We start from the raw sequence: 27,720 nt of genomic DNA, 5'->3' as shown, positions 1-27,720 counted from the left end.
CATTTCAACAGGTGTGTTAATTACTAGAGAAAGAAGATGAGGTTTCGCATTAGTGCCACTAAAATTAGGTTAATTTTCACAGCAATGAAGTTGACAGACACAACCATGAACATTCTTTAATTTATCATTTTTTATGCCATCTCAGTTCAATCAGAAATCTAATAATCATACATCTGAAAAACAGTGAATCACGACAACAAGTTTAATAATAATAATAATGATAAAAAAAAGTCAGTTTAGCATCACACTCCTGCGGCTGACAGCAGCCGTCTGTTCTTCGATCAAATTCACTTCTGCAATACGCAGACTTTGGTCCACTCCTGGACAGATGTTTGAGTACAGACTGCAATATGGCAGAATCCTGCTAAATTCATGAAGAATACATTGAGTTGGAAAAAAACAAAACTTTATCACAAATGAAGGCACAGCCAAAGCAGAGGAGTTCTGTGGGCTCCAGTGCTTATGGAGGTTCTCTCTTTTTTGGAATACACAAGAGAAAGAATTCTTGTTGATGGGAAAACAAATGTAATAAATATTGTTCCAAACAATATTTATTGTTTCAGGAAATTACTAAGTGCCATTGCCGTTTCACTGGAAAAAGGCCAGAGAGGAGCGCACGTCGACATTTTCAGTTTTAAACTCAATCTCCAGAACTACAAACTCTGCCTCCAACCTGTTTCACGTGGCTTGATGGCTGCAGGCTCACATTTCAAGTAGCAGAACTACTGACTTCTTGTGCTTTATTAGACGTGTTAGTATTTATTGTAATCACAGTGCTGCACCCTATCCAGGCCTAGAAATGACACATTTAACAGCATTAATAATAATAATACAGCACACCAACACTTCAACTTTGATCTCTCACATCATAAAGGGCGTTTATTACTCCAGGCACACACTTCAAGTAATTTCAGGTATGAAGGAGGATTTGATACTACGCAATCATAAAGAAACTATACGTCATCAAGTAGTTCTACAATTATAGGAACCATTAAAAAAAGTTTTAAATTGTTGCGAATCTGGCAGAATTTGGGAAGCAGTGCACGCAAACACATGCAGAAACACACACACCAACAACAAACAGCCTGACAAACATCATTTGTTCCCATAAAACAAACCAACATGAATTTTACATCCCACTTCTGCCGAACATTCACAAAAAACTTTTTATGGTTCTTGCATATAGAATTCCACATTTCACGTCAAGAAATGTGGATAGGCTTTGTGTGAAATTACAAAAATATTCAAACATGACCTCAAATACATGTTCTATTGGTAAAAAAACAAACAAAAACAAAACAGAAAACAAATCATCAGAAAGAATGATTTCATATTCTATATGCTTTGGATAAATCGAGGTATTCAAGTCTCGGGATGATGGTACAAACATGCTGGTTCTGTAAACGGACAGCTGCTTACAAGGGGCCAGAGTTCCATCAGACAGGAGTTACGGTGGTCTTGAGTCTCTAAGCTTTGTCTAATCATTTGTTGGACTAACTCCAGGATTTCGTAAGGCAACCAAGACATCCAAGTCTTAGTTCTGGACTACTGAAATGGGATGTGGGTAAACAGTGGAGACATGCTTCAAGTGAACTCTCTGGAAACATGCCAGACTACTTTGGCCGAGCAAACATGGCAAATAAATGAACTTGTGTCCATTTGGAAGAGCACAGACGGTACTGACTGAGAATCATTGGACACGCAAAGACATCTAACACCAGGACATGACTTCAAACACTTAAATGATGATGGCCAAGAATTCTGGGATTCCAAAAAGTTTCAACGATAATGAAAATATTCAACTATACACAATATTACTCATGTTAATCACACACTGTCAACGACAGCAACCTGAATTTAAAAGAACGGGCACTTAAAAGAAGCTCGACACAAAGTTCTAAGCAGCGACTCCATCAGTTTTAAATACATTACGTTACTCTCTTGTGGTCCATCAGATGGGGGCAGAGGTGAATCTATAAGCAACAGTGAGAACGGTCCACAGTTCCTGTAATGGACTACACTGAGCTACTTGTGCTTAAACATGCAAAGCTCATGGAAACACAGCTAACAGGAGTTCAGCTAAAACATTCGCTCAGTGAGGCACTTTAGCAGGACTCCAACAGATCCTGACAGATAAACCTGGATATGTGCAATCACACTCACCGGAAAACTACACAAAATGAAACCAAACCAAGTTACCATCATAGCAGCTCAGCAGGATACGGAATAGTCTGTCATTTTTTTGTTAGCCCTGCAACAAACTGACAACATGTCCAGGGTGTGCTCTGCCTCTAGCCCTATGGCAACTAGGCTCCAGTCCCTCCACAGTAAGTGGAGAAAATGGATGGATAACTGTGAGGTGTTCTGCTAGAGGTGTGCGTGTTTGTGTTTTTCTTCACGCATCACACAAGCTTTCCAGTCTTTTGTCAGTTGGTTACTGGCATCAAATTCAAAACATTTAAATTTTTAAATTTAAAGTCTTCTCTGGACAAGTTTAAAGTTCATATTAAAACTGTGAGAAAAAACTGAACTACTGTTTATATTTATCAGCATCTCTTCCAGCAGCTCATCAGAAAAGGATGCTGGGAGTGTTTGTGCAGTTTTGTGTATCTGACGCAGCAGAGCACAATGACTACTTACTACAATTAGTATTCAGTGCATTTACTGACTGGGATTTTAAACTGGAACATAAAAGTAATGCTAAATGTGTGAAGGTTATGGATGATATTGGGCTCTTTTAAATACGCTGAGCAGGTTATATTGTCCCAGTGTAGGAACACTGGAGTAAAGTTAGGGATTTACTGAGCTCCATCCAATTTCACTGCCAGCTGGAGGCTCCCTCTCTGCCCTCATCAGAGTTCGCAGCTCTACTTTAATGGACTTATATTTAGAGATCTACATTAGCAGCTAGAAGGTGACTATTCAAACAGAGATCCTGTTAAGACACTACACTATCATAGAAGCACAAACCTGTCATGCCCTCTGTTAAAGTTCAGTCTGTTTTACTTTTATTATTTTCTCTTGTACATGTTCTAGAATTTGTGCCTCCAGCATCTCTATAAAAATAACACATTTTATATTAAGTATCTGTTAACTAGCTGATTCTCTGTTTTTTGTCGAGCACAAACATGAAAGCCGCCCAGTCTGTTACTTCAGACTGAACATGTGGGGACATGTCTAAAAAGCCTGTTACAAATGGAGAATAACCGGTGGAGTTCTGCTGACGCCTGTGCTTCCAAAGCTCAGTTCCAGCCTGGCAGAGGCTCATTTGAAGTTGTTTAAGAAAAATAATTGTGAGTAGCAACACTCAAATTTAGTGTCACAGAATCATTGCTGATTTTTATTATTATTATTTTTTAAATCTGTTGCACTTCTCACCAAGAGAGAGAGACTGCACAGAGTAGCAGTTGGTCTGAAAGTGTATTTGTGCATCTAAAAAGAAAAAGAGGATCACAAGGCTGTCTCCTGAACCGTGTGAGCCGTCAGCCGGCACGAGGGCCAAGCCCTCGAATCCTCCGAGTCTTCCTCCTCCGTCTGTGCTCTGTCGCTCTCCATCTCCTTCTCCTCTGTGACAGTGTCTTCTTTGGAATAAGCTTCTCCGTTGCGGTCCTTTTGGGCCATTTGATAAGGCTGTGTCTTGATTTGTGTGGGCTGGCCAACAAGGGTAAACACACTATTGAAAGCACAAATACTGAAAGACGAACAAAAGTGGAAACAAGTGGAAATATGAGGTTACCTTCTGAGCCAGAGGAGTGATACAGCAAAGCTTTTCTCTGTAGCGGTCGGGCAGAAAAAAGAGCAGCGTGCCCAGGACGGGGTACACTGTGCCCGGGGTCAGCTCCTTCTCTTTCATAGGCCCTAGTATGATGACAGTAACAGGGTGATATGTGCAGAAGAGGCTGACTGGACCTTATCAGAAGAAATTACAGTTTCTGTAACCCATAAACAGTGTTGGGGAGTAACGGAATACATGTACTGGTGTTAGGTATTTAAAATACAAAATATGAGTAACTCCATTCCGTTACAGTTACCATTTAAAAAGGTGGTATTCAGAATACAGTTACTTTGCTGAAATAAAGGGATTACACGGTTGTATTTTCCTGTTTCATATGTTCGGCTATGCCCTCTCTATTTTTGGTTTCCACGCCCCAAACAAAACACGCATTAAGAGGCTCTAATGCCTGTGTCTCAATCTCGCGGCCCATGTCACCCCTACTTGCGGCCCGCATAATGACGTGAAGAAATATTTTAAAGAATTATTCACAAAAATGATTTAATATGAAGGCAATAGAAGCTGCATTCTTTAGGGCTATCTAAAGAATGGGCAGTGTAGTCCGTGCTGCAGGGAGAATGGACTGCCATACTCGTTATGTGTTTGTGAGTGCGAGGGAGGGAGAAAAAGGAGAGTCGAAAAGTACGAGTTGTCATCGACCAGAAGCGGGAGATGGAAGCATGTAAATATAATAATAACCACTGCAGCCAAGAAGAGTGCCTGACGTGCCCAGTTGCAAGTAAGCTGTTAAGACTCGACTGTACACTTTTTTTGTGTTTTTCTCTGAAACAATAAGTTTTGTTGAAGCAGCCTTTCAACGCCTCTCTCTGTCTCTCGCTAGCAAAGTTGACCCAGAAAAAAAAGTAAAGCTAGTTTTCGGCTACGAGCCCGACACGGAACCCGACGTATTAGCCAGAGGTCCCTTTACTACGGACATGTTTTATATACGCGTGAAACAGTTTTCTATACGAGATCGCTGCAAAAAGTGCAGCCTTACTGTAGCCGTCCACCCTAATGTTACTTATTTTATATTAAGATTTAAAAATCTAGTCGGTGTTGGTATGGCGAGTAACCTTCAGTAAAAGTAATAATTCACACAGCAATAGTACGTTCACATAGTTAAAAAAAAAAAAATGGATTACCTATTATATTATCAAAGTATTCAGAATACGTTACTCTCATTGAGTAACATAACGGAATACGTTAAAAAAATACATTTTGGGGCATGTATTCTGTAATCTGTAATGGAATACATTTTAAAAGTAACCTTCCCAACACTGCCCATAAAGCATATGGATGCTACAGGTTCTTATAGTGTACACATTAGCTATATGACCAGAATGCCAACATGGTGCAATGAATGCGCAATTCCATTATGCTACGCTAGCTAAGACAACATTTAGTCAACAGCACATCACACCTATATGTGAGAGTTATGAGTGTATTGGTCATTTCACAGGTCAAAAAAATCCCAAAGTTAATGTTAAATTATTAATTACTACTGGTCAAAATCAGTTTTTGGTTTAAATATAATGACGCAGAATAATAATTTATGATTAGAGTTGTAACACAAAAGTGGCTAATGCTAAAGTTTTCCTAGCTAGTCATATCCTGTAAATGGAGCTAATTCTCTAACATTAATGGCAGAGTCATTATATTGGCCAAGTTGGCTGGGGAATCAAGGTGTCCACTGGGTTAGTGGAAAAGAGGAAAGAAAGAATAAGGTTATATAACAGACTATGTAAACCATTTGTGACACAGACTACAGCTACATGTGTATACCTGTTAGCAGGCTAACTATCAGTCCCACCACCACCACAGTGGCTGAGTTATGAGCGCTGTACCACATGTAGGACAATGAGTAGAGTGCCTTCACACCAGCTGACCTGAGAGAGGGAATAAAGACACACACAAAAAAAACCAACAGTTTAAATGACCTCCCTCTTGCTGGCCCTACTGTCCATGCTGACTGATATTTATAACATCAAACTTTGGTAATCTGTACAATCAACCAGCACTCAACACTACTAAACCATATTTAAAGTGGTTTATCTTGAGATGAAATGTGTTACCCTGACTTGGCTGTGGTGGTCATGACAGTGGTAGTTATGTTATCAAACAGTGGCAGAGCAGTGGCGTTGAGTGCAGGTGCTGGCGTGGGAACAGACATGCGCATCACAAAGCTCCCGATGCCGATCCAGAAAGCCATGACAAGGCCCGATACCAACCCAACCACTGCACCCTGACAGGAGGACAGAAGCAGTGTCAATTTATGTGTGACCACAAAAATAACAACAAAAGCCGTTTCAAACACTGAATTATTAGTAGTCTTTTCAAGCAACCAAAAGAAGTCCAGACACTTTTCTTTCCAAGCTCCTTAGACTACGATGACCTGGATGACTGAGAACCTTCACAGACACTGAATTATTAGTAGCCCCAAGTTAAAACAGGACTCACAATGGGGTTTGCCCAGGGGAAGAACATTCCCAAACAGAAGAGTCCCAGCAGGGGTCCGCCAACCATGCCAAAGATACTGAAAGCTGCCTGAGGACACACAAGAAGAACTAATTAAAAACAAACAAACAAACTGTAGGTCAAATCACAATAATGAATACTAAATACTTACAGTGTCTCTGTGTTGCTGCTGTTAATATTCTGCAGAAAGTCAACAACTGTCTTGTATGAATATAGTCTTTTTTTTTTTTTTTTTTAAACCAGTGCCATGATTACCACAATTCACTTTCCAAAACTTTTCAATTCACTTAAATGTAATAAAGTATTTTCAAACTTTTTGATGAACAGTTACCTGCAGCATAGATCCCATTATAGAAGCAATGTAGGCCATAGCCAGACACACCAGACCATAACCCAGGGCTGTGGAGCAGATGAAAAAAAAGCACACAGTGGTTACACCTCCAACTTCAAGTATTTAGAACCACAAATAAAAAGCAAAGCATGGACTGTATGGCATCTTTACTCTGGTAAAGACACACACACACACACACACACACACACTGCTAGATCAGACGTCAGATTGCTGCAGACTGAGTCTGTTCTCTACTATGATTTTTATCGTTTGATAGCACAATTCTGGCTATGAGCACAGCAGCTTCGTCTAGAACAGGGAAAGACTTGATACTCGTTTTAGACCGTGAATGAGGGCCTACACCAAACCCTAGTTAAGGATTTCTTGACCTAGATACCCTACTCTAAAAATATGGAGTAGAATACGCCGACATTAAGATAATAAAACAACAGCAGTACACTCAAGTAAAATGAAAACATCTACTACTAATACCAGAATAAAAGCATTTGGCTCAGAAGGTAGTGGGGGGGTCAGACCTGATGTGTCCATTGGAGTGTCAATGTTAGATAAAAGCACTCGAATGAACGAGGCTTGCAGCAGAGTAGAAAAGGGCTATATTCGCTCGAATCCATTAAGCATGCAAGTAAAATGTGAATTATTCTTTACCCCAAACAAAAACACAATCCCAGATTAAAGTCACACAACAGTACTTGAACTCCAACATAACTGCATGTTTAGAGCAAAGATGAGAAAACAAAACTCCACCACTTGTCTCACCGAGTCCTTTGGACAGCAGCGTGGCCTTGCTTTCAGTCATATTTGGAAAATGAGGTTTAATCAGGTCCTCCATAGTTACCGTTGCTAAGGAATTGAAGGCTGACGAAATAGTGCTAGAAGAAGAAAACAAACAAACAAACAAACAAACAAACAAACAAACAAACAAACAAACCGGTTTAAGTGAAAGTTAAGGGTGGTTTAAACACATCTGCACTGCACAAGCCTCCAGGAACCAGAACGCCATCATCTCATACGCCTGACTTTTACAGTGAGATCTATTCAGGCGAGAGTCGCTGATACTCATTTTTTTGGGCTGCACATCAAAGAAAAGCTGATAACTATGCATGTAAAAGTGTTAACATGGACTCAATATGTTTTTATATACTAGATTTTATTGTTTAATAACCAACTTAAAAGGGTAATGACATGCCTTGTGATTGAGTGCTACAAGTACAAAACACACACACACACACACACACACACACACACACACACACACACTATGAATAACAGCTGCTTGACATTTTGATGAAGCAGCATAGCTTCTGCCAGCCTGACTTGTTATTGCCAAAACTCGTAATTAAAAAAAAAAGAAAAAAGTACTGGGTTCAGTCCGAGGGTTATAAATAACATGAATAAGTTAAAACACCATTTGTAGTTCTGCCTGGGTGGTAAGGTAGTAACCAGCTATAAAAGCTGATACAGGAAGGATTGCGACCAAGTGTTCAGCGGTCATTTACTTTTAAGTTTGCAGAACACTTTTTAAAAACACAATTTAAGACTTAAAAAAATAAATACATACCATTCTGCTGTGAAAATACCATTTTCACAGCAGAATGCCACAAAAATCTAGCTATGTATGCAGTGTCATCAATGCCACTAATAAATAGACGAATCCAAGAAACACGACCTCTATTTAAAGTGCTCTGAAAAACTTCCAGGAAACAACTGTTAATAATGACACCAGTGCAATTAATAACATAGTGAACTGCAGTCAATATACCTTTGTACATCATATATAGTTAACCTCAAGGATCACACTATTCTAGTAGTTTAGCCAACTAGAATTTCCACAGACACATGATTTTGCTATGGATGTTAGCAAGTAAGATTAGGTTAGCCAGCTTGCTGTACTTTGGCTATCCTGCACCCATCTGGTAATGGTTAATCTGGATTTTTGTGAGTAAAGTCTTATGAACATAGTCAAAAAGGCTACCAAATTAGTTTGAATAAACATCTGGTAAACACCAGGGACAGATAGCTGAAGTTCTGATTTAATCCCAGAAACCAAACAATCTCTCCATTAATCAAATGTCCTGTTATATATTCTGTTAGCTTAATTGCTAAAGTGAATACAACGTGGATTCACACAGCATGTGATGTGCTCTGCAACCTATGATTTTTAACACTAAGAGATAATAGATGACAATACCTTAAATCAGTCATAACACAGAGTGTGTAAGGGTGTGTGAATCCCGACCATCAGTCGTGGTTCTTGGGTTATTCACCTGAGTGCTCCACTGAAGAGGCAGGCCACAAACAGCCCCGGAAGCCCAGGCAGATCTCTGAATACATCCATCACAAAGTACAGCACCATCTTAAAAAAAACAAAACAAAACAAAAAAACTAAACATTAGAATTAAAACATTAATAATAATCTACTGATACTTTTAAAGATGAAATAAGAGCTCACCTGATCATTAGTCGTGACGTAACCCTTATCCAGAGGGCTGTCTTCTCCATAGCGAGCAAACATGACCAGACCCATGAGACATCCTAAACACAGGACAACCTGCTGGCATGGAAAGACTACGTAGCAGGACCTGGAAAGGCACGATGGGTGACAAACAGATGGTTATCAATAGGGTTTAGTGGTTTTTAAACAGAAGGCGTCAGCAAAGCTTTTTCTGACAACTTCATGTTACTCACATGACAGCTTCTTTCTCTGTGCGGGAACTGAGGTATCTCTGGACCTGGGCTTGGTTCACACCGTACAGAGCCAACATCAGGAAGACCCCCCCAACACCAAGTGTCCAGAAGGTGTGGCGCTCCAGAGGGTTGGGGTTCAGGCTACAAAGGTAGAGAGTGAAAGAGCTCCTTTGCAAGAAGTAGTTCCAAAATATGTAAAGGCAGTACTTTTGGCAGATTGGTGAACCTCTGAGAAACTCTGCCTCTCTAAGAAGCTCTTTTTATACCCGATCATGTGACTATTGACTCCAGCTCATTCTTTTTTGTCTTTCTATGTTCCGCTGTAAATAAAATATGGACTTCTGACATTTGCAAATCACTGAATTCCATTTTTACCTCCTGTTTTCTACCTGGTGTCATTGAATGAAGCAGAACTCCTTTAATTTAGTTGCCTTTCAAATATGCAAACTACTTACTCTAGTCCAGAAATACGGCTACCGTTGATGGCTTTCCTCCAGACCTCTGCTATTCCTCCTGCCTGACTAGTCCCCACCACGATGACTGCCAGTTGGCCCGCAAACATGACCACCGTCTGGAACACGTCGGTCCACATCACTGCTTTCAGCCCCCCCTGGGAGACAGGAACAGTAGCAGATTAACATTGGACCAAAATGTTCATCATTACAAGTAATCTCATCTGAACTTCCTAAGTTTGCCTAAGCTTTTTCCAGTGTTTTTCACTCCCTTGCTTAGTAAGGATTTATTCTTATGAAATATATAAGCTGTAGCTGGAGAAAATCTTTTAAAAGACTTGTTTTGTCAAAATGACAACCTGATAAATGTATCTTAAGATTGGTGAATTTAGACTTACCAAAGCAGTATACAGAGTGCACACCAATCCCATAGCCAGCACTGCCCCCCATAGGTCAAATCCTGTCACTGCATTTGAACAGAACGAAAACATTGAACACTGCAACAGGTTGTCCAACCTTCTAGGTGTGACCTAACATGAAAAATGAAGTAATGACCCATGCATTACCTGCATTAAGAGCTAGTGCTGGAGCATATAAGACTACTCCCATATAAATGACCTGCAGAGGAAGAAACCAACAATATAGAAGAGTAAGGCTCCCAGAAAAAGAACACAGTTCAGAGGTCATATTTTGGAGTTCACTCATAAAACTCTTTTAAATACACTGTACAGGGCAGGTTTATCAGCCTGGGTTATCTTTTAGAAGATAAACGATACGGTCTTATACTCTAAAGGTCTGTACATGTTCTGAAGAAAAGACAAAGAAAACTATGCTTCATGTATTCTGTTCTTATGTGTTTTGTTTATTTGGAAAAATTGTTGGGAAAAAAAAAAACGATTGGAAAGTAAAGTATCAAGGTGTTGCAATGAGCCAGTCAAATTCACAAATCAATATCTAATATTACGCCGCCTAGAGAGTGAGCTGCCTCGGTGGAGGTTTGAACTCTTGGAGTGGTTCTTGTTTATTTTGGTCTGCTTTTCATTTATTGTTTTACTAACAAATTCCATTATCAGAGATCCATTCTTGAATTTTGTTAGATTATACAAAGTTAGGAAAAAAAAGTTTTATGTGGAGCCTGATGTTGCCGTACACAGAGACTAATGATTGTCTCACAGTATAGCGAGCACTGGTGTCACAACCAGAACACCTTTACTCTAACGCATCCCCAGACTTAACTAACTCACCATGGGTCTGTTGGGGTTTTTTGGAATTTTTATTTCTTTTTTCCTTATTAATTGTTGGCACAAGCTACCGGTGTTAAATAGCACATAAAGTTGAACTGTGAAGCCCAGTGTTAACTGATTGTGCTGTGTGATCCAGTGCAGTGGGTGGGTAAAGATTTTGCATTGTATCTGGAAATTCTCATGATGATGTGACTAAAAACAGCTCAAAGCAATAAGACTGATTTAAAGACAACTGTAAAACCAGTTTACTAGTTACTGTCGATATATAAATGTAGAATAATCTGCAATATATGATCTCTGTTTCAGATGATTTAAGCTTTCACTGGGTATCTATTGCACATTAAAACATCACTTATTCATAAGGATTCACAAATAAACAAAGATACCATCTGAAAGATGAAGGTCGCAGTCCCACATATGCGAACAGTCTTGTTAAATCGCAGTTCCAGATACTGTCGAAGAAAGAATGTAAAAGAAAACAAAACAAAAAAAAGAGCAAAATCAAAAATCTAACCACATATCATCTCAGAGACAGCCTGTAATATGCATTCAGCACATTAGATGTTTACTGAGGATCAGAAATGGTTGTTTAAGTTCTGATCTTCGGCTTAGACATCAGTCATTTGTCCAGTTAATTTGTAGTGAAGCACCAGAAGCCTCAATAGAGGAACAGTGAGTGGAGCTTAGATAAAGAGAGACGTAGATTCTTGAGGCAAGGACATTTGTTTCTCTGATGTGAATGTGTCAGGGGTAACACAGATAAGACAGATAAGAATGTTAAGCTCTGAGATCATACTTGAGAAAGGCAAAAATAGAAAAAAAAAAGTGTGCTGAGAGAGTGCAAAACTGAAAAATGCAGAGAAAAAAAAGAAGATTACAATTAATAATCATTTTAGAAAACAGAGACCAAGTCAGGTCAAACTACAAGTGCCTGATGGTTGTTCATTGTTTTGTTTACGGTGTGTGTGAGAGATAAGAGATTAACCCAAGGCAACTTACGACAATGACAAAGCAAAAACAAGACAACACAAACAGAAAGGCCAGATAAAGGTGTCTAATCATGTTAACTGTTCTTGTGAATACCTCGTAAGCACTGGACAGTCGCAGTCTGTAGAAGACTGGTATGAATACATGAGCTGGAATGAGAAGACCCAGGAAATAGGAGCATCCCAGAAACCAGTACTCTGTCCCAAATGTGTACACCTCAGATGGAGCACCCAGGATGGCCACAGCTGACTGAAACGTGGCCAGCAGGGAGAGGGACACAGGCAGGCAGCTCATCGAGCGGTCAGCCATCAGGAACTCCTGTGGCAAACAGCACAGGCGTCACAAATCTTTATTAACATTTAAAAAGGAAAACTGACTTTGTACTCTTTCAATATAAAAAAAAAAAAAAAAAATCATACTTGTGTTGTGCGCTGGCGTCCCCCAGAGAAGGCATAAAAGAGGCCAATGCCAGCTGAGGCCACCAGCAGCAAGGCAAAAATGACATAGTCCACCGTGGTGAAGTGCATCTGCACCACCTCCCCCATGATGAGGACAGACGTGGAGGGGCTGGGAGAGTGAAGGCCTTTGGAAGCACAGCCTCTGAGAGGCTGAGATGACAATGTCAGAGAGAACACCTCACCCAAAGGGAGACCTGCTGAGAGCTGGAGAAAACAAGAGGAAGTAGGAAAGGATGTCAAGTTATTTATCCAACTTGAAAGCTGGAGGAAGCATGGGCAGCAGCTCAGAAACATACTGAGGCAGCAGAGGCATCGAGATGTTGTTTGCAAAAATAACAAATCTGAAGGGACAGTTTTTGTGAGTTTGGCAACAAAGAGTTGGGGTTTGAACAGAAACAGGAGTGCGTGGTTTTTAAAAATTTTGCAAAAACCGTGTATACAGATGTTTCACTTTGGTGCGACTAACAAATCTCAAAATAAGACTCCAGCATTACTGCCAGCTCTAACACTCATCCATGCTGATACACAGAGATGATCCACTGACTATAATTACCATTCAAATTTCCAGATGCTCTGCTGTCTGGTGCTTTTACATTTTTATTTTTTATTTATTTTTTTTTATTTTTTTATTATTATCATTATTATTATTTTTTTTTTACAAACAAACTTTTTGGAGAATCTGGTCTGGAAAGTTTCCATTAAGACACAGTTCAGGTTAGTCATTCAATAACTAGTTGCTCTTGCTAGTGGAAGGATACTGTCTCATCTAGTGTGTAATACTTATTCCACTGAGTCCCCACACTCAAAGTTGTTATTAGCTTTCTGGAATTTAAAGGATTGAAATTCATTAACATTTTTTCAGTTTTCTTTGAATCATAATCTTCTGCACAGAAGCCTGAGTAGGGCCGGCTTTGGGCTTGCTGGAATTTCTTATGAGATCTCCTCACACATCTCTCAGACACTTCTCCAGAAACATTTTGGCCTCTCCGTCGAGGGTGTGCATCAACCATAAATAAAAAAGATGGATGTAAGACCACTGACTGGCAACTAGTTAATCACAAGTTATTCACCAATGAGCATATGGTACCTCAATATGCTCCTTTATGACACTAAGAAATAGCAAAATTTATAAAATGCACCTAATATTTTATTCAACAGGAGCAGAAATGTATGACTGAGCCCACGATAAACTCAAAAGTGAGATATTTACAGAGGTCAGGACAGAGGCCCATTTTCCCATAAATCCATTTGCATCAACAGTAATCATCTCCTGGTGCCCACTAAGAACTGCAGGTTTTAGGCAATTGCGCTTTGGTTTAACTTTTCAGATCTGGAAATTATATAGCTATATTTTTATACCATCTATGGTGCAAATAAATGCCTAATATATACTCATTATGACAGTTTAACCTGCTGAGAGTTACATATGACACGGGTGGTTTCTATTTGTCTGCTAAGATTTTAGTATATATGCATCATGATGTAACAGTTTCTGTGTCAGTCTAATAAATGAACTGTTTGCAAGACAAACATGTAATTAGGTTACTTAATGCAATTCTTAGGTATCAAAAAAAACCAAACAAACAAACAAATACCACAAACGAAATTATGGGAAAAGAAGAAATGACTGTACCTATTGAGACTGAGCTGCTGCAGGCTGACAGACACTCAACACCCTCACTTGAGGTTTACTGGAGGAAGTATCCTGCCTTGTCACAGCGGTCAAACATGAGAACTGTGAAGACAGAGGAGAAACTCTGTACGTTTTTAAAAAAGCAGCCCCTGTGAAGCAAGTAAGACAAATGATCTCGCACAATATTATTACAAAGGATTCAATATATAAGGATTAATTTCACCAAATAAAATCCAACATGTTATTATGCTTTAACAAGACACACAATCGTGTTCCCTGTACTTTGTGTAATGCTGAAAAAATGATTCTCCCATTGTTCCTCCCCCTGCATTTTCACTCCATGCAGCGCTCAACTGAAAATATTCCTCCCTCTCCTCTACATATTAAACCAGCTTTTCTTTCTTGCTGTTGCTTTCTCACAGCGTGTAGAGCTGCACTATCCCACACTTCTTATGACAAGAAAAAGCTGAAGGGCAGCTGATTGCAAAAAGGTCGGGCTAAGAACACAGAGCAAAGAGCGAGACTTTGTCAGTCTCAATTACTTAGTTTAACCATGAGGTCCTGCTGTGTGGAAACATCAGTTTTTGTTTGTGTCTAATGTGTCACCCAACAGCTGATCAAAGGTTAACTGTCTGATCAGATAGTAAAGAATGTGTGAGAGCAACTTACTAAAAGGAAAAAAGAAAGAAAGAAGAAGCAGCAAAAGTGGTGCTTTAGGAAACTGCCAACATTGTTGACACCGACTGCTTTTCAAGGATTATGAGATTTCCATCTGGAATGTCACTGTCTGCCTTTACACAAATACCACTTTCACATGGACACCTGCTCAGCTGCTCTTCAGAAAGCTACTTGATACATCTTCATATGTTGGCAGCAGTAAATGGCACCTGAAGTGCAAATGTTTCAAATGACAAGTAGTGAAAGATCTAGATGGGGCTACTGAGTTTTTCATGGCTGGAGCGCTTGTTTGTTTCCATTCTAGCAACTTTTAAAAGACAAGCTCAGGAAGGATTAGCAGGAGTGACACTAGATGTGTAAGAATGTCTTTAAAGGTCAAATCAAGTCAAATCAGGTGGCTTTATTGTCATTCCAACCATGTGCAGTGGTACAGTACACAATGAAAATAAACAACATTCCTCCAAGACTGTGGTGTTACATATGACATAGACAATCAACACAGGTAAAGTGCAATGTGCAAAAATTGCAAACAAAACAAAGACAGTGCAGACACATCAGTGCAATAGAAATGTGCAAAAGACTGAGCATTGTGCAGAAATCAACTCGGTGTATGAAGGTGTGTGTGTCAGTCCAGTCTCTCTCTCTCTCACACACACACACACACACACACACACACACACGTCTGTGTAATATTCTCAGCTGGTTTGATCAAACACTGGCCATTGAAACATGTTCTTAAATCCCACTTATATCCCAGTGGCTCATTATGTCTAATATACACAGCTGTGACAGGTTGGGAACAGAAGCAGCTGCCAGTGTAGCTGGTTTCATTCCAAAGGCCTCATAACGCAGAGCAGAGTTACAGTGCTGCTGTTTAATGTCACAACACAAAATGGGTCACTTTTATATCAGTGTTGCCCACATGCAGGCCACCCAAGAATATTTTTTTATTTTTATTTCTTCATCTGCTCAGGACAGTAACATGATTAGCTCACTATTGCACTCTTGTTTTTAAGTAGCTTGTAAACAGCTACCTTTGTTCTTCTACTGTTTCCCCTGGACAGGTTTCTATTGTGCTTGTTATTCCATTGTCTCCAATCTCTCACACTGCAGTCAAACTCCAACTCTACTGTCTGGCACAACAGCTGGTGACAGCAGCCCTTGCTCTGCTCTGGAGATCTGCTGCAAGCTTGAGGGCAACTCTGAGCAAATGAAGAACTGATAAAGCTATACTGTTCCTCAGCAATCTGCACAGCAAGAAAGAAAGCTGCAGTCAAAGATGGCAGAGTTTGAGTCTGACTAGGAGATGGGGAATTTACTAGAGAGGGAACAAAATATTGCTGCCTTATTTATCATGACAGTGTGACTGTGCCTAAATTTGTGCATGTGTGGTTATGCGCACACATAAAATCTTCTTCTGTGGGAAACGCTGTATCTAAATCCAGATTCACAGGTGCTTTTGTAGATGCAATCTAGCTCAGTCCAAGAAAGAAAAGTAGTAAACCTTGCCTTTCATCAGTATGTACAGTGAGCTTTGGGTCTGCAGCCTCAAAGAAGTCAGATTTCAAACACTGAAGTCACTGCTTCATAGTTGAACATGCACTAAGCCCTAAGAGCCAAAATATGAGCCTTCAGTCTGCTCTAAATGAACCATTTTGGATCTTCTTTTTTTCACTCTTGGAACTGCATGATATCACAGAAAGCAAATATTGCTTATATGCTCATCTCAGCTGCACAGCTCTTCTGATTGCAAGAGGGAAAACGAGGGCAACAACCTTGTTGACGGTTGTACGTTTGTAAAAAAGCAGCCCCTGTGAAGCAAGTATATATATATATATATATATATATATATATCTTTTCCATATGGGACATGAGCAGGGGCTATCCAAATGTCTCACATCAGAGTACCCGAAGCCACATGAAATGACCTTTACGGCACAGATTTACTGCTTGCTATCAACTGAGCTTACAATGTGCAAAATACCAGGCTTTTCCCATACATGATCCAATCCAGTTTTATTTTGCATGACAAAGCATAACACAAAAATACCAAATGGCAAAACACTAAAACAATAAAAACAAAAACTACAAGGTAGTTGTCATTGTCACAGTGCTGTCATTCTGAGTTAGAAGCCAAAGAGTGAAAATGAGTTTTAAGAGTGAGGCACTCCAACATGGGCAGGAAGATGATTATAAAATTTAAAGGCTACACCTGAAAAAGCCTGGACAGCCTTTTTTTTTTTTTTTTTTTTAAATCAAGCTTTTGGGAATTACCAGGAGCTGCTGGTCTATGGACCTCTGCAACCTCAAGGGGATGTACAGAGTCAACAGCTCAGAAATGCAAGTTGTAACTGAGCCTTTAAAAGTTTTAAAACCAAATGAAATCTTAAAATGGACCCTAAAAAAATGAAGAGCCAGTGGCGGGAGGCCAGGATGTGGGAAATGACTGAGGCATGCGAGTGAAGCATTGGTACGGCCCATGCAAAGTGCATTACAGTGGTTCAAGCAAGTTGTGATAAAAGCATGAATAAGATATTCAAAAACTTTAAAAGATAAGACATATTTGATCTTGAATAAAAATGATAAAAAAAAAAAAACCCTGAATGATAAAAGAAAAAAAAAAAACAGCTTTAAGAACAGTTAATCTGCTGATTTAGTTTAAAAATCACATTTAAGTTTGACAAATAGTAGCCAAGGTTAGTTACTCCGGGGTTGTTATTCAGCCACAGTGGGCCCAAGTCCAAGAGAGGAGCAGCACAGCTATCACTAGGTCTGAATACAGACCTAGTGGGAGAAGAAATCAGAGGGAGAAGACGAAGAGAAAAGATGATTGGGCCAAGACTCAAACCCTGTGGGACTCCTAAAGGGAGATGAGGCTAAGGACAATGCAGAGTCACCAAAGGAAACCAGGAAGGAATCTCTGTGATAAACACCAGCTGAACCACCGCAAAGCCTAAATTATACAGTAATGTGTAAAGTTTAAAGCCACCCCTCAGGTCTTTATATTAGGCTCTTCTTTGAATGTTGGCGGTCTTTTGTTCTGTACATTGTCAAGATGATCCCACACAGCTTCAATTCAATTTTCAGCATTTCTCCAGTCCTTAAGTCATGTCTTTAGGATATGACTATCAGATGCTGTGGATAGTTTTTCTAGGCCTGGTGCTACTTTTATCCTCAGCTCTCTCTCCATTTTTTCTTTTTTTGGGCTGAGATTACCAAAATTTGGACTAATAGTTTTTCAGAAATCGTCTTATTGGTCCAAGACTACTTTATGCTCATCTGTTATCTGTGGGATTTTTTAACCAAAGAAATTGGAATAAATTATGTCCTTTTGTAGCAGACTGCTAATAAAAAGACTAAAGATACTATTTAAAATTGGTTCTTTGCCAATGCTGGTTCATTCTTTGAGTGGTTTGAAAATGACTGAAAAAGCAGTCAATGTCCAAAGAAAAAGCTCGAAAGACCGAAGAATTATTGTCCACACCAGTGCTTAAAATAAATAAATAAATAAATAAATAATACAAGAAGGTCTAGGTCCTTGGAAGTAAAATATAAAGAAATGAGGGCTGGTTCAAGAGTTTTGCACAGTACTGTACTTTTCCTGTCTGTGAGTTCACTAGAAATTGATGACTACACTTGCGTAACTCAAAAAGTGAGCACAAGTTCTGTGTGGACAACCATTTGCATGTCCATCTGCAATTATGCTGTGTGGGCCTCAGAACGTTCACTTTATGTGGCCTCTAACCAGACACTTGACAGCAACCCCACATGCTACTCCAGTCTGAATAGTGTACAGTTAATGGCTTGCTCAATAGGAAGGAAGACTCATGGCAAGAAATTTACTTCTGCACCAGTTGGCTAACGCCTATTTCACCTACTTACTTCAAAATGGGAAAATTCCTTTATATGGTGTACAGGGTCTCAGTGGTCCAGGCGCAAACTTATTTATTTAGCCATGCTCTGTGTGCCTGTGCGTTTTCAGCGGTGGCTGTGCCATCTTACGCAAAACACCACAACGAGGTCATGGAGGTCGTGGTTGCCTAGCAACAATGGGACAATGATTGTACATTACGTGAGGTAGTCTAAGCAGAGCTGGTGGCATCATCCTTGTGTAGTGTGTGAATTGTAGAGAGAAAAAAAAAAAAGGAAACCTGCTTTTTGGTGGTGCGAGGGAGGGTGAGCCTGGGAAGGTTTGCATCTGTACAGGAGCAACGCCTGAATAGGGCCAATGCTTTGTACAATCTGTTTAAAAGCAACCCACGCGCTTTCATTCTCCTCATCAGACAATCAGAGTTCAACACAAACATTCCTCTTAAAGCAACTTAGGTCTCACAGGATATTAAGAATAGGGACTACAGGGCAAATGGGAAGAATACTACCAATGTCCTATTATCCTTTGTAGTGTAATTCACTAGCTGGGCCCACGTCCTCATTTTAGGATTGACAGTGTTTTAGTAGGTAAAGGTGAATGCTTGGACATGAATTGAGCTGCGGTTTGGGGAATGCCTCGAAGGGGACTGGCAACGGCTCCCGGGCCTGGCAGATCCCCATGTACTAAATAGAAGTGAAGAAGTTAAAGAATTGAGAACAAGGACAGAGGGAGGGTGGGGCACGTAAACGAGAATGAACAGTTTGCAGAACTGGGGGGAACCTATATAGATGGCAACCGGAAGGAGCGTGTTTGGAGGCGTGGTCCCGCTCCTGAAATTCAGATACATAATCTCCAATAGAAAAATCCGACTGATCCAACAGATTTTTAATTTTTTTTAAAATTTGATTTCAGGCAATTCCAAGGACAGTCTGACCAAACTCAGTGCAACTTGTCCTTTCCAAGTGACTTTCTAAATTTATACTTATCTGGGACCATTTCAGTGGAGAGAAAACACTGATTTCCATGTCCTGACATGTTCCAAGACCTCTGCCCCTATTAAATGAAATGCTGGAGGTGGTGAAACCAGCATCAAGACACCAGCATATAAAAGATCAACATTTATTGAATCGGACACAGGACAAAAAGGACGAACTGTGGAGCAGAAATGGGTTGCAAAGTGGCTTGTATAGGAGTAGCAACTGCGGACAGGCTAAATAAGATTTGGGTATGTTAGTTTTAATCATCAGATTGCTGGGGCTTTCTTTGTAGTATTACTGGGTTTTTACCTTACAATATAAAGTACCTTGAGGCAACTGTTGTTGTGATTTGACGCAATATAAATTTGAAATTGAAAATTCAGTGAACGCAAAGGGAGCAACTCGAGGTTAAGTATATTACCCAAGTCACCATCCAAATCACCTTTGCTGTTAGTGATCAAACCTAGTTTCAGTGTGTCACTTGATATAAAAGTCAGTTGTAAAAGTGGCATAAAGGTCACAGGATTCCTCAACTTAATAAGAAAAATGACTCGTGGATAAAAATGGCGTGTTCTGGTAAATATATTTAACTTCTTTTGTCTACTGGACCATGAGTTCTATGAGGTTATGACAATAAGAAATTAGGTAATCCACAACTACTGTATATACTGACCATTAAAAAAAAAAAAGCATCACTTTCAGAGACACTTTACATGTTCAAGCTCCATGTTTACGCACAGGCACAGCTGGTCTACTGTCATCATCTCTGGAATTTGTGCAGCCAGTCTCCAGCTGAGTTTGTATCTCAGCTGGAGACTAAAAGCCCAATAATGTGAGTAATCATTAAACCTTGAGCCACAGCCTGATCTGCTCTGTAAAAGAATCACCACGAGCACAGATATCAAGGTAAGAGGGGGTGGGCGGAGACTGGAGACAGTGGATTTGTTTTTTTTTTATAAGCAACAAAGATAAAGTGCATAGTGCAATGCGGAGTATAAAGCAATCACCAGTGATTGTTTTACACCCCAACCCTGACATCACCACTTAATGAGCTTTGTTATGAAAATGCAAGTGTTGTTGTTGTAGTGAATGATGACAGTGTGTTATTCTTTAGCGATAACTGGTAACGTAACGCCAGGGGTGTCAGAACACTGGCTTGCAGAGTATGGTGTAGTTTCTCACTGGCAGCAGAACAGATAAGTCAAGTTACTGACCAACACTATAGTCCAAGATGGCGCCAGTGTTCACGGCAAGCCGTCTCCTCCGTTTTTGTTTGTTGTTTATTGTCCTTCTTTCTATGTGCTGCTCTGATGTCTCCACGTTACTTGTCTATGATCGCCAAACTCTTTTGAATCTCCGGCCTTTGGACTACCAGACACAAGATTTTAAATGGAGATCTGACAATCCTCCTCCACTTTCGAAGGACTTTCCTGATCACCTCCACCACTTACCATCTACCTTCTCTCAAAGGAAATGTTCACGGAGACGGGGTAAACGTGGCGGCATCCGTGTTCGTATCAAGGCCCTTTTAAAGTCCTATGTTGCAATAAATGATCGCTATTCTACAAACATTTTGTCATCTATTTCTGCCCTCCGAGACCATGCTAACTTCAGACTGTTCTGTCATCGCTGGATTCGCCCTGTTGGACCTTATGGTTACCTGGACCTCCCAGCTGATCTTCCACCCGGTCGGTGCTGGGTGCGGTCCTCCAGAGGAGGCGCGAATCTCGGCAACCTTCGCCTGCTGCGGCGTTCTCCTACCAGTAACAGTGTGACCACTCTCCGTATGGCCTTATTAAATACAAGGTCACTGACGAATAAGACTTTTATTTTAAATGACCTTATTCTATCGTCGGGACTGGATTTCTTATTCCTGACGGAAACTTGGCTTCGCCCCGGCGAACTTTTTCCCTTCTCGGAGCTGCTCCCACCTGACTATGCTTTTATTAGCTCACCCCGGACCACTGGAAGAGGTGGAGGGCTAGCTTCAGTTTTTAAAAACAAACTTCGATGTCGGCAGCTGCCACCTGTTCTGTACTGCAGTTTCGAGGTGCAGTTATTGGAAGTGAACTGCATCCCCTCCATCCTCTGCGCTGTGGTGTATCGTCCCCCGAAACTTATTAAGGATTTTCTTCCAGAATTTGCTGATCTACTGGGGAGCCTAGTGCCACGTTATGACCGTATATTAATTGTTGGTGACTTCAACATTCATGTTTGCTGTGAGCACAGTTCGCTAGCTAAGGATTTCCTCGCTCTTATTAGCACCCTCAATTTCACCCAGTGGGTAAGTGAACCAACTCACACTAAAGGTCATATACTTGATTTGGTACTATCTTATGGTCTGGATATTTGCATCACGGACATAGAGGACTCTGGGATTTCAGATCACTTTCCGGTTTTGTTTAATACTGTAGCGAGCGCTGTGGACTTGAACAGTGATGGTCCTGTGCGGCAATCGCGCACGATTAACTCCCAGTCAATCGCCCACTTCATTGATGCTTTCCTTGACTCTCCCCTCTCTGATGCTAACTGTAATGGGGTTTTATCAGCAGATGAGCTTGCTAACCTCTTTTATACTACATGCGCTGACATCCTTAACTCTGTGGCACCTCTGAGAATTAAACGTGCCAAATCCTCACAACCCTGGCTAAATGATACTACTCGCGCCCTTAGGCGTGAATGTCGTCGTGCTGAAAGAAAATGGAGGAAAGACAAACTCCACGTCTCTCTGGACATCCTCCATAATTATCTAAGTATCAAAAGTCTGTTAAAGCTGCCAAATCTGCCTTTTTGTCTAGCATTATTATGACTAATAGCCACAACCCCCGAGTACTTTTTAATACTTTTAATTCTGTGATAAACCCTCGCACTACCACTTATAGGGATGCTTCCCCTGCTCTTTGTGATAAATTCTTAAAGTATTTCTCTGATAAAATCTCAGCTCTAAGGGCTTCTCATCCATCTCATCCATCATCAGTTTTAGACCCAGTTCCAGCCTCTGAATGCTTGACTGTCTTTCAACAGTTTGAGCCAGTGTCTTATTCTGCTTTAAAAGATATAATTGATCATCTCAAAATCTCTGGTTCCCCGCATGATATTCTTCCTTCTCGTTTCTTTAAGGAAGCTTTACATGTTATTGGTCCTTGTATCTTATCTCTGCTGAATGCATCATTGTCATCAGGTTGTGTACCGTCTGTCTTTAAGCATGCTGTTGTGCAACCTATTATGAAAAAGAAAAATCTTGACCTAATTGGTCTCACCAACTACAGGCCGATCTCTAAACTCCCTTTTATTTCCAAAATATTGGAAAAGGTAGTTCTAAAACAACTACAGGCCTTTTTAGATGCAAATGGTATTAATGAAAAGTTTCAGTCTGGTTTTAAACCTCGCCACAGCACAGAGACAGCCTTACTTAGAGTTTTTAATGATCTTCTTTTAACTGTTGATTCTGGATATTCTGTGGTCTTAGTTTTACTTGACTTGTCTGCTGCTTTTGACACGGTTAACCACAACATTCTTCTATCAAGACTGGAACATGTTGTTGGTCTCAAAGGTACGGTTTTATCTTGGTTTAAATCCTATCTCTCAGAGAGGTCGTTCTCTGTTGCTATGGGGCAACACTCCTCGGCTTCTGTCCCTATTTATTGTGGTGTGCCTCAAGGGTCCGTGCTCGGTCCTGCTCTTTTCTCTTTGTACATGTTGCCCTTGGGATTAATTTTTAGTAAATACAACATCTCCTTTCACTGTTATGCCGATGATATCCAGATTTATTTACCTTTGAAATCCGATGTGACTGCTTCTTTGCAACCTCTGTTCAACTGTTTGCATGAAGTTAAAATTTGGTTATCACATAATTTTCTTACATTGAATGAGAATAAGACCGAAATCATAGTCTTTGGTAGTCACACTCCGCTAGACCAGTTAGCTGATGCCCTAGGCCCTCTCGCTAGCCATCTTTCGTCCACTGTAAGAAACCTCGGAGTGTTCCTGGATGGCTCTTTTAAACTCGAGAAACAGGTGTCCACTGTGGTAAAAAACAGCTTTTACCAGTTGCGTCAGATTTCCAAAGCAAAGCCGTTCCTTCCTTTAAAGGACCTTGAAAAGCTTATTCACGCATTTATTACATCCAGATTGGACTACTGTAACTCCCTCTACTCGGGCCTCCAACACTCCTCTCTTTGCCGGCTCCAGTTAATTCAAAATGCAGCTGCGCGTCTTTTAACAGGTACGAGAATTCATGAACACATAACTCCAATTTTAGCCAAATTACATTGGCTCCCTGTTAAATATCGTATAGATTTTAAAATTATTTTGTTCACTTTTAATATTTTGAATAATTTAGCGCCCAGTTATCTTTCTGATTTACTCCATTCATACAATCCCAACAGGGCACTTAGATCGTCCAACCATAGGCTCCTAGCACAACCTAGGACTCGAATGAAGTCGAGAGGCGACCGGGCCTTTGCATCCGTGGCACCCAGACTCTGGAATAACCTCCCCGTTCATATTCGCACTGCCGAGTCTATCCACTCTTTTAAATTACGTCTTAAAACTTATTTTTTTACTTTGGCTTTTGATTCTGTCTAGTTGGCTGTTTTAGCTTGTTGCGTTGTTACCTATTGTTTGTTGTCCTCTTTTATTGTTTGTTTTAACTGTCTCATGTTTTTATTGACTGTGAAGCACTATGGTCAACACTGTTGTTTTAATATGTGCTATATAAATAAATTTTGATTTGATTTGATTTGAGATAAGCTGAGAAAACCGGACACTTAGATTGGGCGACACTTTAAATGTGGCAGCAAAAGAAGAATGTCCTTAAATAAATACGTTACAAATGAACTTTATTTATACAGCGTCAAATCACAACGGTTGTCACACATCCATTATCCTAGACCCTACAAAAATGCAGAGTTATCAAATTCCAGTTCAGGGATCTCTTGTAATGTAATATTTTATGATTTTGTAGTTGACTTATAAAAATTGTGATAAGAGACAGGCTCCGTTAACACAATAATTCGCCGTACTTATCTCTGAGTACCTGAGAGCAGAGTGGAGCAACAATTTTCAGAATACGTAAATACTGACGTGAACGTCACAGGGTAATTAAGCCACCGTAAGCAGTACATTGAGTGGAATTGCTGGTTGCTGTATTGTTATGCTAAGTGTGAAACATAAAAACACACGTAAAACCTTCCACTTAATGCTGCTCCCAGCAGAGTAAGGAACATTAACGTGAGAACGCAAACACTGACACATTAGCAGGCTACAGACTCCCCACGCGCTTATTCATTCCAGCTGCCTGCCACACAGCTAGCCAAATCGGCTCACCTTTGCTACGTAGCTGCAGTTCTGTTTTCAGGATAGCTATAAGAGACATTACTTAACCCTAAAGAAGAAGCACGACCAGACGAAGCCAGGTAAATATTGATCAGTGCGCCCACATGGTCTTGTTTCCCAGTGCACCAACGTGAAACTAATCTGATAGCCGCGGCTCTGTCAGAGCCCTCGGCGACAGCTAAACAAGCGAATACCAGTCCCCCTTGATAATATTTCCTCTTGAGTGAATTTATTAGCTCAGCATGCTTACCTGTGGACGAGTCTTCGCTGGCAACCTGCTGTAATTGCAACACATCACTGGGTTGAAGCCACTTCACGAGTAGGACCTCCCATTATCCTTGACACTAGATGCCTTCACGTGCTCCCCGTAAACTAAGTTTAAACCTAACCACCTCCATATATTTCATTGGGTTTAAATTACTGCCGGGTATCTACTAAATATGTTACACAAGTAGTTTCATAAAACTGAAATACTCCATCATGTCAACTTTGTACTTAACGGTACTTAAATACAAGATCCTGCTAATTTGTTGACGCCGCTCTTATAAAGATCTTTGGCAGTGGCAACTTTATTTAAACCACTGAGACACAACCCAAAGGATTCTTTAATAATGTGAAGAATAAATCAGAATGCTAATAAACGGTTTGCAATTATTTGAAATACGTTCACAGCCCATTCTTTCCATTTCCCAAATCCAATAAAACTAGTCTTTCTAAAATCTGTGAAGGGAATAGATTGCCCTGGTGCTCTAGAAATCTTTAAATATTAGACTATGATTTGAGAGCTCTAGTTTTCCACCGGGAATGAATTGAGGCAACAGAACATGGGAGCACTGTAACTGTTGCAATCATTTCGGGCATGATGACGATGTTTGTCGTGATGCCAGTGAGCAGCCGCAACAGTACCGGGGAACCGGGACACGTCATCATCTCTGGTAATTGATCACCATGGCAATGGCAGCTGATTGATTTTGCCGACTCATTGACATATCCCTCGTTCACCCCGCAGAGCACACGCACACGGTTGTATCCTACCTGTCCTTTTCCATATCCAAAGCTAGTATGCAGACATTTTCTCAGTATTCATACCCCCGATGACACACGCTCGCTCCGAGTTCAGACAATGCATTATTGACATTCATCAAAACGGACCCCATGACATCCTTCACTGCTCCCAGTGCGCATTGGTAAATACGCAGCTGCACACATCTCTGTCCCCTCTTCCGGCTGGTGACTCATGCGCCTCACTGAATTAACGGTGGCACTACAGAGGAGAGATGATACTGTAGAAAGTCAGGGTACATAACATCAACTGACTGCTTTAATCCCTTGGCTTCAAACACAGGCACGAAAAGATAAACTTAGCACAAAATGTAAAAGCAAGGAAATTTGTGTTTGGTTCATTATGTTTTAGCCTGTTTATTTCCTCTTAAATGGTGCCCCACATGTAAGGAAAACACATTTGTAGGTTGCTCCCATGCAAAAGTAGCCAAGTCTTTTCTGCCAGTGCCAAACAGCTTATTCTGATATTGACTCTTGTTCTGAGCTTTGGGTAGCCCAGGTGATGACAATCAGGTTAGCCGAGTTGGCAACACCTGTGAACATGGACCCTGCTACAGGGTCAGTGTCTGCTCCAAGAATACCACATCTGACTGACCTGGCTAGGGACTGTGCCATAGGAAAACTTAAAGCTGGTGTTCTGCAAAACAAAGTTGCAGGGTTATTAGGAGTGAGCCAGTACATTCGACAAACTGCTGTTGCTCTGGTGTCGGCAACATGACAATGCTGACCTCAATCCCACTGAACACATGTGAGATCAGCTTGAGTGTGCTGTTCATGTCAGTGTGACCTACACAATCAGTAGCAGATGAAGCTGTTTTTCATTGGCAGAGAAGATTTGGCAAGTTTGTCACAGGTGCAACCCACAAATGTAATTTTTCTTACATATGTGGCAGCATTTAAGGAGAAATAAACAACTTTAAACAGTATGAGATTTATTGCCAGGAACATTTCTGCCACTTTCTAATAGTGCTGTAACTAACTTCAAGAATACATTTCACCCACTGTTATCATCATGTCTTGTACCAACACAGAGCACAGCAGCTACCTGGGAGAGTTCTACCAAGAACTACTCCAAGAAAAGTCGATTATGTTCTTAATAATTTTACCTCTTCTCTATGTATGACTCTGGATACTGTAACTCCTGTGAAAAAGACAGCCTCAAATCAGAAGTACTTGACTCCCTAGTATAACTCTCAAATGCATACCTAAAGCAGATAACTCGTAAGCTGGAGAGGAAATGGCGTTTCACAAATTTAGAAGATTATCATTTAGCCTGGAGAAATAGTTTGCTGCTTTATAAAAAAAAAAGCCCTCCATAAAGCTAGAAGATCTTACTATTCATCACCACCCAGGTTTCTCCTCAGCACTGTAGCCAGGCTCACAAAAAGTCAGAACACTGTTGAGCCACCCATTCCTTTAAAGTTAACTAGTAATGATTTCATGAACTTCTTCACAAATCAAATTTGAACCATTAGAGAAAAAATACTCATAATTATCTCACAGATGTAACATTATGTACAGCTACTTTCAGTACCATTGATATTAATTTACTTTTTTCTCCAATTGATCTTTCTGAGTTAACTTCAGTAATTACTTCCTCCAAACCGTCAATGTGTCTTTTAGACCCCATTCCTCTGTTTACATTATACATGGTTCCCTTAGGCAGTATCATCAGAAGGTATAGCAGATATTTTCACTGCTATGCAGATGACACCCAACTTTATCTATGTACGAATC

The 27,720-nt window shown here is 40.4% G+C and overlaps 1 protein-coding gene across 2 annotated transcripts; it reads right to left on the bottom strand.

Annotated features, from left to right (window-relative positions):
• Positions 1-90: 90 nt before the first annotated feature.
• Positions 91-26,163, bottom strand: slc5a6a (solute carrier family 5 member 6a). Of its 2 annotated transcripts, none has more exons than XM_084952949.1 (18): positions 25,957-26,163; positions 14,059-14,160; positions 12,387-12,629; positions 12,064-12,285; positions 11,367-11,432; positions 10,303-10,354; positions 10,135-10,202; positions 9,740-9,894; positions 9,285-9,425; positions 9,049-9,178; positions 8,864-8,952; positions 7,356-7,468; positions 6,579-6,646; positions 6,230-6,316; positions 5,845-6,014; positions 5,555-5,658; positions 3,737-3,858; positions 91-3,651 (listed from the first exon to the last, which is right to left on the bottom strand). In XM_084952949.1, exons 3-18 carry the CDS (start codon positions 12,510-12,512, stop codon positions 3,451-3,453), a joined length of 1,914 nt encoding a protein of 637 aa, XP_084809075.1. In that variant the 5' UTR covers positions 12,513-12,629; positions 14,059-14,160; positions 25,957-26,163; the 3' UTR covers positions 91-3,450. The 2 variants fall into 2 exon arrangements, with proteins under 2 accessions (XP_084809075.1, XP_084809074.1); XM_084952948.1 differs by lacking the exon at positions 25,957-26,163 and adding an exon at positions 25,172-25,943.
• Positions 26,164-27,720: the final 1,557 nt, after the last annotated feature.

The sequence above is a fragment of the Perissodus microlepis genome, chromosome 15, assembly GCF_051167445.1.
Source record: "Perissodus microlepis isolate ML-2025 ecotype Zambia chromosome 15, ASM5116744v1, whole genome shotgun sequence".
In the NCBI taxonomy this organism is placed as follows: Eukaryota; Metazoa; Chordata; class Actinopteri; order Cichliformes; family Cichlidae; genus Perissodus; species Perissodus microlepis.
The sequence above is the reverse complement of the archived record's forward strand: the minus strand, read 5'-3'. Positions and strand labels throughout refer to the sequence as shown.

What these genes read in the sequence shown, in the direction of transcription:
- slc5a6a (XM_084952949.1), bottom strand. Translation starts at nt 12,512, where the DNA reads ATGGGGGAGGTGGTGCAGATGCACTTCACCACGGTGGACTATGTCATT. An exon ending in AGCACTAGCTCTTAATGCAG is followed by an intron (nt 10,203 to 10,302) that starts GTAATGCATGGG and finishes GTTCAAATGCAG; the next exon opens with TGACAGGATTTGACCTATGG. An exon ending in GATAGTTAGCCTGCTAACAG is followed by an intron (nt 3,859 to 5,554) that starts GTATACACATGT and finishes TCATCATACTAG; the next exon opens with GGCCTATGAAAGAGAAGGAG.